Source organism: Ambystoma mexicanum, chromosome 3q (assembly GCF_040938575.1).
Source record: "Ambystoma mexicanum isolate Mex_15411 chromosome 3q, UKY_AmexF1_1, whole genome shotgun sequence".
NCBI lineage: Eukaryota > Metazoa > Chordata > Amphibia > Caudata > Ambystomatidae > Ambystoma > Ambystoma mexicanum.
Window position 1 is genome coordinate 1,004,553,100 of NC_090926.1, and position 12,774 is coordinate 1,004,565,873.

Sequence of the window (12,774 nt, forward strand, 5' to 3'; positions counted from 1 at the left end):
GCCCATCTTAAAAGGAGAATACACGTGGGAGGGACACATCTCCTTGAAAGGGTAATACACATGGGAGGGTCACACATTACACTCCTCATTTTTCATAACACACTAAATAAACGTTGCTGAGACCTACATGATTCCCCACTCCCCGTTACAGAATGACAATACTTATCACTTGGGAATTGTAGGGTAGACAGATAGCAGGATATCCCACTGACACATACATAGCTACTCAGATAGTTACCGACATAACACATACTTATACACTCTAAACATTCGCAGCGGGTGACAGTTGTGGTTGGTGAACCACCGGTGGAATGGTGGCAGTACTACCACATTTTGCAAGACTCTTTATTAACCTGGGGTACAGAACTGTAACCACTGAATGATGTTATTGTTAGCTGCAGGCACCATATAGAGCACACCTACAAATTGCGGGATCACAGCTTCACATAGCTGTTTTTCACTGAGACCACACTAAGCATGTAGCTAATATGCAAGCTCGCAGCATCAAAACACGTGTTTAATGAGTCCTCGTGAGGAGCTGCAACCCTTACCTTGCCCGTTACACTGCTTCTTAGTGGCGGGTGTCAGGGCCTCATGACATTGGTTGGCCAGACTTGGGTGATAGGATGTATGCGCTGCGCCACTTCTTCTCCTCCTGGCAGGAATCCGTGCTTATGATGGGGCTGCAGCAGTCCTGGGCTTCTTCCAGGCAGGACAATAGGGCAGGTCGTGTTCCAGTTTGGTGGTGGCAGGAATCACCCCCAGGGCCACATCGGCCTGGTCCAGAGATGGCGGGCCCAGCAGGTGCACACAAGTGGTAAGATGTTGGGGCCACTTGCAGGACAGGCAGGGCGACACCAATGGGGCCACCTGCCGCATAGTTCTCTTCCCCAGGCAGGAGCGCACATACCAGTGGTAGGGTGACACTGAGGGAAGGGTGACGCTGGTGGCAGTGTGTTAGGAATCACTCTCTATTGCCCGGGATGTGAGGGGTGCACCCACTCCAGCCTCCCCCAGTCCTCTTCCAGTGTCCCAATGCTTCCTCCCCTTTGGGATCTTTACTTACTGAGCTCACAGTTTGCTATTCGCACTATGGAGTCATTCCTTTGTGTTAACAGCTCCCTTCCAAGGGACGCTGACCAGTTTCTGAGTGCCAGATTTAATGGCGGCAGCGCAACCACATACACAGTTTATGCTTCCCGGGGGCAGGTGTTTCAGCACAGCGGAGTGCAGGCCGGCGCTTTGTTTCTTTGAAAGCAGGTAGTCTCACACAACCGTTCCCCCCCTTATTCAGGAGTCCCTCATGTTATACCGCCTCTGTAGCCCAGGATCTCACCAGGGCTTACTTCTGCTCAGCCCTGATACTGGAGCACTCAGATGCTCACCGCCGGAGGCCTGTCTAATCTACAGGAGGCTATCTCTTTCCTACTCCAATGTGCAGCTCACTCCTTTTGTTCTGGATTGCTCCGACACGCAGCACTTCACTATTTTCACTGCTGGTCTCCCCAGGTTCCTTTGATCAAAGTGCAAACATGGAGCATGTTAGCACTTCACTGACAGCTGACGGCAGGATCTTTATTCTGCAGGGCATCTCCTCTGCATTTCTAGCGCGTTCATGGTGGGATTCTCCGTCATTATGGCCGGGCGGCCCAGGTTCTTCTGAGGGACTTGTACTCTGCCCTGCTCCACCCAGAGCTCTTTCTTCTAAGCGCTGGTTGGGCCCAGGATCTCTCCTGGGCTCCGCCAACACTGCCAGACCCCCGCAGTTGGGGCACAAACTCCTTCCTTCTTGGGGGAAGATGGTACTTCACCCACCATGTGTCACGCATCAAGGACGGCTGCACAGTTGCTTTATTCTTGTGGCGGAGGATGCCGCAAGGGGCTGCAGGCTAGCTATCCCCCTGGCCACATGAGCCTCCTCCTTGCAGAGGGTTAAGGTCAGGGTGATCCACCGGCAGGGTTCCTCTTCCCTGATGCGGCAAAGGCTGCCCCTTCACTTCTCTTTCCCCTGGGGGGAGGCAGCACAACTTTCTCCCTAGGTGGGAGGGCCCTTTCTTCCTGCAGCTGCGGCCGCTCCATTTTTTTCCCTCACGGCGGCGGATGCCGCAGGGGCCGTGGGCGGACCCCCACCCTGGCCGCATGAGCACCCGCCTCTCAGAGGGCCGCAGCCAGGGAGGATACGCTGGCAGAACCTCATGAATGGGATCCACCCCTCTCTTGCAGGGCGGTGGGTGCCGTTCCTCCTCCTTCTTTCAATGAAAAAAATAACGAGGGTAAGCAGCGAAACGGGCACACCGAGGGGGTTCCACTCCCTCATCAGCATTATTGAGGGGGCCGGTGGCCAGCGCGTGGCCAGTCTCACTGGTTCTGGGGGCCCAGCACCATGCTTGTGTGTGGCGTCACCCGGTCTTATAGGTAGTTGCAGGGCTGGTCCCTGTAAGACTGTGGGGACACAGCCTGGGTGCCGGAGCACCATGGATGCCAGTAACATCCTGGATGGTGGGTGCCTGGGCTGGACCCAGGGCACCAGGCTGGTCTGGGGGCCCAGACCAGCAGGGACCTGCAGGGCCATGGTCACACAGCATGGGGCATGCAGGCCAGTGCTGCAGGACCCTGATCACATGACGTAGGCCTGCAGGCCCATAATGAGAGACGGAGACAACAGGAGTTCCATAGTTGGAGTCTGCAGCCGTTCTGCTGCACTTGCCTACAGGGGCTCCTTTTACTAGCTTTGGCCATGACACAGGGCAAAACACGTGGGGGGGACACATCCCCTTAAAAGGGTAATACACATGGGAGGGTCACATATCACATGGCACATCAAGAACAGTGCATAAGAACAGCACGTCTAGACTGCTGCGTTCTGTTTTTCTGTGCTTTGGGGGCTGTGGGGAGAATGGCAGTGTCCTTCACGCACCTAGAGGCGCTGTTGCCATCAGGACATGATGGAATGATGCCTCAATGTGTTGCCAGAGGCGAAGTGGCAGAGAGTTAAGTCTGGGACATGCTCCTGGGGAACTGGCCATGTGTGGCGTGGTTAGGAACAGCTGTGTGGGTCAGTGCAGTCCAGTGCAGAGGAAGAAACACAGGACTGTATGCAGGAAAGGCTACTGGTTCAGAATTCTGAGCCGAAAAGGGTACTGCTCGGACGAGGAGAGCAGCTATTTGTCATCTTTAAACAACATGATCCGGACTTATTGTTTTTTGGAGGAAGTGTCAATTCAGTACAGAGAAGCATTGATTGTTGGAGCCATTACGATAAAGATATTCATTTTCATGCTGTCCCAATTACCCAGATATGTTATCATCAGTGACGTGAGGCCTGCAGATTTAGTTTAGAAGTGTTTTTTGAGTGCACTGGTTTGTGGGTGGAGTGACGTCATATGGTGTGCTGGAGCAGATTTGTGCATGACATGCACATCTGTTTAGGTTGGGGATTTAAACATCTGCAATTTTGTGCTTGGTAACATGAGGGAGTTTATGTTATATGTTTATGTTGAACTTTTGCCTCAACAGGAACCAACATTTTTGGTGGTGGAAAGAAGCCTGATTTGAATATGGTCTTTGCCCTTTTGTAATGGCTTGTCAGGCAGCGATTGGTGGTCTGGAGGGTTGCCCAGATCAATGCCAGAGGTTAAGATTGATTCTAAACCTTCCAGCCATCACCTCTTTTATGTTGCTTAGTCACCCTGAGCGGGACGGGTATGCCCACATGTGGGTCCCGTACTTGCTCGGCCTAGAGACACAAGCTACTCCTCACCGATGAGGCCTAACGAGCCTGAAACATGTATGTGTATGCTTGTGGTCTCGTGCAGAAGGGATGTGACCAAGCAGTTTGGGCTGGCCTATCCATTTCAGGGTGGGACCAAGCCTGATTTGCATATGGTCTTTCCCCTTTTATAATGGCTTGGCAGACAAAGAGCAATGGTCCTCAGGGTTGGTCAGGGCAATGCCAGAGATTAAGATTGATTCTAAACCTTCCAGTCATCAATTCTTGCTCAACAGGAACCAACAGCACTGTCTTCTTAAAGCTAGGGCATGGACTACGACAGGGTTCTTCAATTTCTCTGATCCTGCGTGTGCTTTATTACTGTGTGCCGTGTGGTGAGGCTGTGTGTTCTGTTGTATGCTTATCTGGTGGCTTAGCAAACCACAAGTTAAGTTGGGACAGCCAGTGTTAATGGTGTTGTGTTAGAGTAGTGTCAGCCGTTTGGGGTTCCAGCCTACCTATGTTGCTGCTCCAGGGGTGTTGGACACCCAGGGTTGTGGAGGTGTTGGACATTGCATTGTTTAGTGATATGTAGAGGTGTTGGACACCCCAGCGTCTATAAAGTTATAGTTCTTATTTATGTGGGGGTGTTGGACACCCCAGCGTCTATAAAGTTATAGTTCTTATTTATGTAGAGGTGTTGGACACCCCAGCGTCTATAAAGTTATAGTTCTTATTTATGTAGAGGTGTTGGACACCCCAGCGTCTATAAAGTTATAGTTCTTATTTATGTGGGGGTGTTGGACACTCCAGCGTCTATAAAGTTATAGTTCTTATTTTTGTGTAGCACAGGGGTGTTGGTGATTTTTAGGAGTGTTGGACACCGGGTTACCATTTGGTGGCCAATTAGTTAGGAATTACCACCTGCCTTTTGGGCCGTGGCCAAGGAGTGGTTATGTCCTCCTGTGTTTTGTGCCATAGTCAAGGAGTTGGATATTTCCTCTGGTGCTTTGTGCTGCGCCTATAGTGTGCAGGGGGTGTGCATCTGGCACCGTCTGTGGGGTGTTCCACTTACACTATAGTTTCCTTGGGGGTTTTCACTGTTTTTATTGGCGTTGTTTTTCAAGGCCAGCAGAGAAATCAAAGATGAGGCGACTCAAGGAAAGTGTAGAGTGGTCAGCAAAGGGGAGGAGGTTTTGAGATGTTGACGAGTGCTATATGTTTTCGTGGAATGCTTTCTGCAGACCCCAGTTTGCAGGGGAGGAAGTGGAGTCTCGTGCTTACCAGGTAAGCAGTGATCAAACACTGCACCCGCTTTATTTTTAAACTAGTGTAGGGGGAGGACACAGGTCAATAGTTTGCCGAGTTTTTTTAGGATCAGCAAAGCTTGTTTGTAGAATAGGACAGAAAGTAGCTTTTCTATAGCAAGCAGAGAAGATTGCAAAGGCAAGAGAGGAAATTTGTTTTATTGGCCCGATGCTAAGTCTTTAACTGTATGTGGTGCCAATAGATACACAGGAACACAAGTTGGGTTGGCAAACTGTAGAATACCTGCCAGCCCAATAGGAGTAACGCGAGGGAACAATACTAGAGAGAAAATAGTTGAGTGCAGAGCAGTTGGGAGAGCAAAATACATAGCAGGAGAGTAGAACTTACACCAGAGGTGCAAAGGGAGCAAACTGCTCATCTTTATTTGGTAAATTAGAGGGTTGGCACAAAGCTGGGGATAACAGAGCTGAAATAGCAAACGTTTTATGGTATGATGAATTAACATTGATCATTCTTTTTCATTCACTGGAAACGTAAATATTTTAGGATTAGTTATTATAAATAGTTATTCTCTTTGTTCTGTTTTAAGAATGTATACTAACTTTGTCTGTTATTTGGATTTTGTGATTAGCGCTTGGTTTTTGCTTGTATTGCTTAATGAACCTGTTTGACTAAAGTACCTTTGACTGACCGAGCAGGCAGGATAGGGATGCTCAACGGAAGAGGAGAGTTCAGAGCTCACTTACATACAGTTGTGCTCAATAGAGCTGGAACACAGATACAGCTTGGAGGGAAGACCTGACTTCGGCTAGGAAGGGAGTCAAAGAGTCATTTTGGAATGTGCATTAGTGATGGGACTGCAGGGAGGCGAGTGAGTAGAGAGAGGTCATAGCCCGAAAAGTGCAGGAGGGAATGGCTACAAGGAGATTCATCAATGTAATGGGAGAAGAATCATGGGAACCGGAAAGGAAAGTTGAGAGAGTTGGCGAGGTTGTGCATGGGTTGCTCTGAGGGGCAACAATAAAATGGTCAGTGAAAAGCGGGTCAAGCTCAAGACTTTGGTCATTGAAGAGCAAAAGAGGGCCTCAGTGTGGAGGGATTAAAGAGTGGGGTCGAGGTAATTGAAGCAAACTTAAAAGTGCCTGGCTGGTCAATAGATGTAGAGAATAGGATGAGGAGTTGGTGACAGGAGGTGAACAGGAATGTACAAGAAGGAACCAAGGAGCAAGTTAGAATGGGGACGATGGGTGATGAGAAAGAATTGCTGATCATGAAGCTGATCCACTGCGTCTCCTCACCAGTCATCGACACTGGGAGAAAGTGGAGGAGTCACTGTAGAGAGTTGCGAGTGTGGCTGTGCAATGGGAGGTGATCCATTTCACTGTGATTGCCATGAAAGATAGATGGGAGTGCTCAGAGTCCAATGAATAGGTGGGAGTGCTAAGATTCTGATGGATAGATGGGGGTGCTCAGAGTCCAATGAATAGATGGGAGTTCTAAAGGTTTGATGGATAGAGGGCAGTGCTAAGATTCAGATGGATAGATGAGGGTGCTAAAAGTCTGATCGAAAGATGGGAGTGCTAAGGGCCTGATGGATAGATGGGAGTGCTAAGAGTCTGATGGATAGATGGGAGTGCTAAGAGCCTGATGGATGGATGGGAGTGCTAAGACCCTGATGGATGGATGGGAGTGCTAAGACCCTGATGGATAGATGGGAGTGCTAAGAGTCTGATGGACAGATGGGAGTGCTAAGAGCCTGATGGATAGATGGAAGTCCTAAGAGTCTGATGGATGGATGGGAGTGCTAAGACCCTGATGGATAGATGGGAGTGCTAAGAGTCTGATGGATAGATGGGAGTGCTAAGAGCCTGATGGATAGATGGGAGTGCTAAGAGTCTGATGAACAGATGGAAGTGATAAGAGTCTGATGGATAGATGGGAGTGCTAAGAGTCTGATGGATAGATGGGAGTGCTAAGAGTCTGATGGACAGATGGAAGTGATAAGAGTCCGATGGATAGATGGGAGTGCTAAGAGTCTGATGGGTAGATGGGGGTCCTAAAAGTCTGGTGGATAGATGTGGGTGTTTAAAGTCTGATGGATAGATGGGAGTGCTAAGAGTCCAATTGCTCAGAGGAGAAAGTGGCTTTGTGGAAGAGGTATTGGGCTTTCCAGTCTTGAGGGTAAGATTATTCAGGTGTGTGCAGGAGGTTGGTTATCAGTCGAGTGCTTTTTGTGTGTGCCTAAGGGATGGGAAACAGCAGGGAGGGGAGTGGTAGGGAGAAGCGATGGGTACACAAAGGGAGCATGTGAGAGGTAGGCAGAGTGCAGTGAGGACAATGATGGTGATGTCAAGGTGCATTTTGCTGGCGGTGTAGTGGTTAGAGCAGCAATTAGGCTATTATCCACCAACACTAACGGGCATGCGCCAATCACATGTCAGAGTAAGAGGATGGTGCCAACCAAAATAATATGTGAACAGGCTGCACATGACCAAACATTAAATGACTAGGCCCGTAGTGACCAGAAATTACATAAACAAGCAGTAGCATCCACACATTAAATGAACTGACCAGCAGCAAACAACCCAGCAGGGATACAAATTAAATTAACAGGCCTCAGAGGCCATGCAACTACTTAAACAGGCCTGTTTCAATCACATAGTAAATATACAGGCTGATAACAAACAAACAATGAAATAGTATTCGAAGTAGAACAGCTTAAGTTTCATGTTCCAGTGGGGAGCTTGTTAACTCCAGGAAGCGTCGTAATATCCCTCTTGTGGGGGGAAGGTGCAGCGGGACGTGAGGAGGGTAGTCAGCAGGCAGACAATGGTGGCTACTCTGGCAGCAGATCACAAAGTACCACATTAATCCATCCCATTCTCGCACCACTTTGCACACTTCCCACTCCTAAGTGTATGCAGCAGTCCTAGTCAGTTTCCAGCATCTCAGAGGCTCTCTTTCACGGTATGATCACATGACCAAAATATACTTTTCTGCCGTCTTTGGCGGTCAATGCTGTTGTTTGCTCCTTCTTTAATCTGACGTATTGCTTCTAACAGGATACAAACTACATCTTCGTCCCGGACAACGAGGTGGATTTCCTTATGCTGAAGGCCACCCTTACTCGCAGCCCTTTGCATCAAAGCAGTAAGAAGACGATTCAGTAAGTTTGCCAGAGACCTGAAAGGGGGTGGCTGCTGAAAACTGGAAAACCAGAGTGGTCTTGCAGGGTTATCACTCTTTGGAATAAGCGTGTGAGCGCGTTTGGGTGTGCGTGTGTTATTCCTTTCACCACACTGTCTGAGAGGCTAAACAGGACGGGCATATTTCAGTTTCAAAACAGTAGAACCTCTAAAGCCACTCAAACGAGAACAAAACTGATGTCTTCACCCCTTCCCTGTCTCTTAGTCATTTCATTCTTGTTTTGTCTTTTTGAAGGATCATGTGTGTATCCAATGAACGTATTGTATCCTGGCGGAACACCTCCTTGACTGCTGCCCTTCTTATTAGAAAGCACACTATTTGGGCCTCACTGGCTTGAGAGCCGTTTTCAGGACCAGGTCCCAAATGGTGGCTTTGCAAGTGGCCCTTGTTACTAGCTGCTTGGGGACGTGGCGGTCAGGTACAGGATTTCCTTCAGGCCAGGGTAACTCTTTAATGAAGTCACTTGCCACCTGCCCCTTCTGGGAGGGCGTGCTATAGATCACGCTGATGGCACACCCGTCATTTGTTATGGAAATACCAGAAAGTTGTGGCTGCTCTACCCATGTGATCATGCTGCAGTACTGTTCGCTTTCCATCAAAAACCCTCTCATCGCCCCTTCCGGCAACCTTATGCTATCTAGCTAGGCCCTGTTCTTTTGGCCCCTAAACTTGCGCCCTTGTCTGAAAACTCGTCTATTTGTTCATGGAGCCTTCTTTCAGATAGGTTTCTTTAGTAATGTCCACGACATTACCTATCCTTTTCATATAATACCATAATCTTTTATTTCCTTCTGTATCATGTGAATAGACAATTCAAAATATAAGTAGTAAGGGCATTTATTTATGTAAACACTATTTTGACATGGTCTGAATGTACGCCATTTTAAGTACCCCTTCACCTTCACACTTGTGATCTCTCCTAGTGCCATGAAGCCTGTGGGTGAATGTGTGCTATACAACCATGTTAAGAACATAACATTATCCAATAAGGTTTCATCCCTATGTTGCTTCTCATTTCGGCTCTTCTCGGCAACAGCAGCACTATCCAGGCCATCTCCTGGCATAGTTTGGGCCTGGAGGCCTGTTTATTCCATTGTCTAGGCTAAGAGCATGAGCCTGCATGAAATTTCAAGATGTGCTCTCCCCTTTTCATTTGAGCTATTCGTAGGCACTCGTGCACCACTTGTAAACAGAAACTGTTGCATGGATTACAGATGGGAGGGAGAGGGCATGTGAGGAGGGACACACAACTTGTGGGTGTTGTTTGATTATTTACCCACACTTTTCACACGACATGCTACTCCCTATGGCCGTTCCCACCCACTTCCTGCCCCTCCTTGCCAAAAACACATTCCCCTGGAGTCTCATTGAGTTGGCTCAATCAAGCAATAACATAAAGATTGTGTGCTGCATAGAGCCTGTCACTGTTATTTCTAAGTAGTCTCCTGAGAATTAATGGCTTAATTTCAGCTGCAAATGCACAGCTGGTGTACTAAAATGTCTTACCAAGTATGCGTTCAGCCGCTTGATTCATAAGCAGGAAGTCTTTGCTGCACCGATGCCCTTTTAAAAACCTCTTAAAAACCAACAGATTTGGTAAGTATATATTTATTAAATGGGTAGTTTGCAAGACACTGATATCATATGCCACGGTACTCAAACCATTTTCCAATTATTGCTGTAATATGTTTCTGTAGGTATTTTTATGAGAGGAGATGGCGAAAGCCTATCCCATGCCTACGCAAAACCCCAAACTGTTAGGCAATGCTCTGTTCATTGTGTTTAACTGTTCTTTATTGGAGCATACAGCTGGATGTTTTGATTGCCTCAGCCATTGGGACGACATATAATGCAAACATTAACTCTATAGTTATTGGCCTATATTAAAAGCCGTTTTAGGTGTGAAGACCTGGGACGAGAATAGGGACGAAAATGGAGGGAGGCAGTAGATTCATTTCAACAATGTTAAGAGTGGGCCTAAGGAAAAAGAACAGGGTAATAAAAAAAGACAATGCAGAGGGTAGGGATAGCGACCACCTGTGAGATCACACGCTCGTTTGATTTCCTGGTACCACTTGGAAGTAACAAGCAGGCAATCATGCTTAACTATAGCCTCTTTCAATTATGAGTAAATGAGTAATAATGAATACCTTATACATGTTTCTGGCCTCCCCATCATTTTCTGACAGTCGTTCCCTGTTACGTTGTGTGGATCATTTGCAGCTTTATCAATACTAAAAATAAAAAAAACAGCTGCAAAATACTGAACTCCTAAATGCCTCACCTAAGGAGAAAAGGTTAAAGACGGAAACGGACCTTTTAAAACCGGAAGGTATGATATATGATGAGTCATGTATAACGCGCCTGTACACCAGTGTTTCTAGGCGTGATAAGACAATAGAGGGAGGACAGGGGGAGGACAAGACAAACGATCTTACTAGGCATTGTGTCATTCAGATCGTGCAAGTGCGAGAATGAGAAGTGCAAGGAGAAAGGGAGGGGAAGTGCAAGGGAGAGGGGAGGGCAAAACAGGGCAGCAATGCTCTGAGTATGGTAATGGTTATATTATCCAATGTGAGTCTTATCACATCAAGCTACTTCCAAAAATAATGCTTTGTCCTTATCACCTCAAAACAACATCGTATTTCTGGTAAGAAAGCCATCTAAACCACTGTGCAAAGAGCCACACACACACAGTCTTCTTTCCCCTGGTCTCACTGTTACTTTGTCAGTGTCCTCTATCTGACCTCCCTCTATCTTCCCACGTCTCTTGTGTTTCTCTACTCCCAGTTTTCATTGCATTGTCCCTTTTGTCTCTCCATAGCCTTCTGCCTCTCGCTGCACCTACATTAGTTTGGGCTATTAGGTGGCAATCACATTAGCGTGCAGCTAGGGCGAATTGGCTTATGAGAAGGAACTCATAGCTTGTAGGTATTCTTTGGCTATTTACCCACACATTGACTGCCCAGGGCCATGCTAATACCTATGGCCATTTGTGAGGAATTCGACCATCCGCATGGTGGGTGTGCGCTCACCTGGGCTTTTTTTAAATTTTAAATGAAATTGTATGATGGTAGTTCAACCTCTGGAAAATGTGTCAGGCTAATCTGCACACATTTTCCTATGCTCACTGGACGACATACGCCTAGACCCGTGCACTCTGGGTGGACACAGCCTATAGGCACAGTCCGCTCGTCATATTTAGTTGAGATATGACAGCCAGAGTGTACTTCAAACAGGTCCACGTGGGGCCTGGCTGCAGACGCTAACAAAGGAGACAGTAAAGCCCAACAATCCTTTCATATGCACTGTGCCAACCTGAGGCCAGCGCCGTCCTCAGTATCGATTGTCAGTGAAATGTCATGTCTGGGACTGTATGTTTACAGTAGTCATCTTCGCAGGGAGACCCCGTTCAGAAGGTATGAGTATGTGGATTGATGGTGCCAGAAAGTCTGGTCTTGCCACAGCTTCAAGGGAGATCTGCTGCTTTAATCAAGAACCACAGAGAAATCCTTTAACCAGAGAGCCCCTTTGATCCACAACAGACAGGAAGATGGGTGGGACTTACTAGTACATGTTTTCATCCCTTCACCTTTTCTTTTGCAAAGCACTCTGGTTATGACCTCACTCAAACCGGAGATTGTTGGTGGTGATCCAGGATGGGTTCATTAAGGAAGGCTTAGCCTACACCAATCCCTGTGGTCCATTTGGCTTTAAAGGAGGGCTGAGATCCTCTTTTGGCAGATCATCTGAAGGCTTCACCATAATCAGGAAAGAAGAACTCAGCATTGGACCCTGGCTGAAGGTACACCAGACTCTATTTCAGCCCAGACCCTACCTGACTCAGGGACACCCTATCTCTGCTTTATTGTAAATTCCTAATCAACCTTTAGTACCACTGTTTCAATGTAACTGTCATGTGGTAACCCTGGCCTGTGGCTTTACTGCAATTTTGTATCTATTGGAACCAAGTCATCAACCCCTCTGCACTATGTGACCGCGCTTTGTGACCTATAGTACCACTGCATCACTGTAACCCACATGCTGTAATTTAGGTCTATGTCCATGTTGTATTGATTGTATCTGTTATAACTAAGCTTCAAGTATACTTGTCTCTGCTGCGCCCAGTTACCTAAGGGTTCGGTGCGCATTACCAAATAAATAAACCAAACAAACAAACAGTCTGCTTTACATCTTTGGCCAGTAAAGGAAGGCCAGGACTTCCAAGAGGGAACTAAGATCCCTCCCCTAAACATCTCCCAGTGAATGAGGGAGATACTGAATCCAGAGGACCCTCAAGCCGCTCCGGAACCAGTATCTAGCCAGCACATAGCATGCCTTGCTAGGCTCTGCAGCAGGGTTCCTAGGTGGGAAGTGCCAGAGAGTGTCTGGACCAAACCAAGAACAAGGCAGCTGCCTGCAACACTCTCCTCGGCTTTGGGCCATAGGCCTTAAAGGACATTTTCAAGCCAGTGGAGCCTCTTGAGCTGCAACCGACTGCACCACTGACTGTTGTCTCGCCGCAGTCACTAAATCCGTCCAAGATGCCTCAACCAGTGCTTCTGAACTGCCAACCAGCACTGAGGAGA

At 47.7% G+C, this 12,774-nt stretch overlaps 1 protein-coding gene across 4 annotated transcripts in view; it reads left to right on the forward strand.

The window, feature by feature from the left end:
• Positions 1-12,774, forward strand: part of LOC138583172 (alpha-N-acetylgalactosaminide alpha-2,6-sialyltransferase 1-like) — a 321,805-nt gene that overhangs the window by 250,761 nt on the left and 58,270 nt on the right. For 2 of the 4 annotated variants that reach the window (XR_011305178.1, XM_069655167.1), the window contains one exon: positions 8,041-8,144. The exons of the other annotated variants lie outside the window; for them this stretch is intronic. Coding sequence is in view for 1 of the 2 variants with exons in the window: in XM_069655167.1 (XP_069511268.1) it covers positions 8,041-8,144 (104 nt within the window). In the remaining variant the exon portion in view is untranslated. The remainder of the gene's footprint in view (positions 1-8,040; positions 8,145-12,774) is intronic. 4 annotated transcript variants of the gene reach the window in all.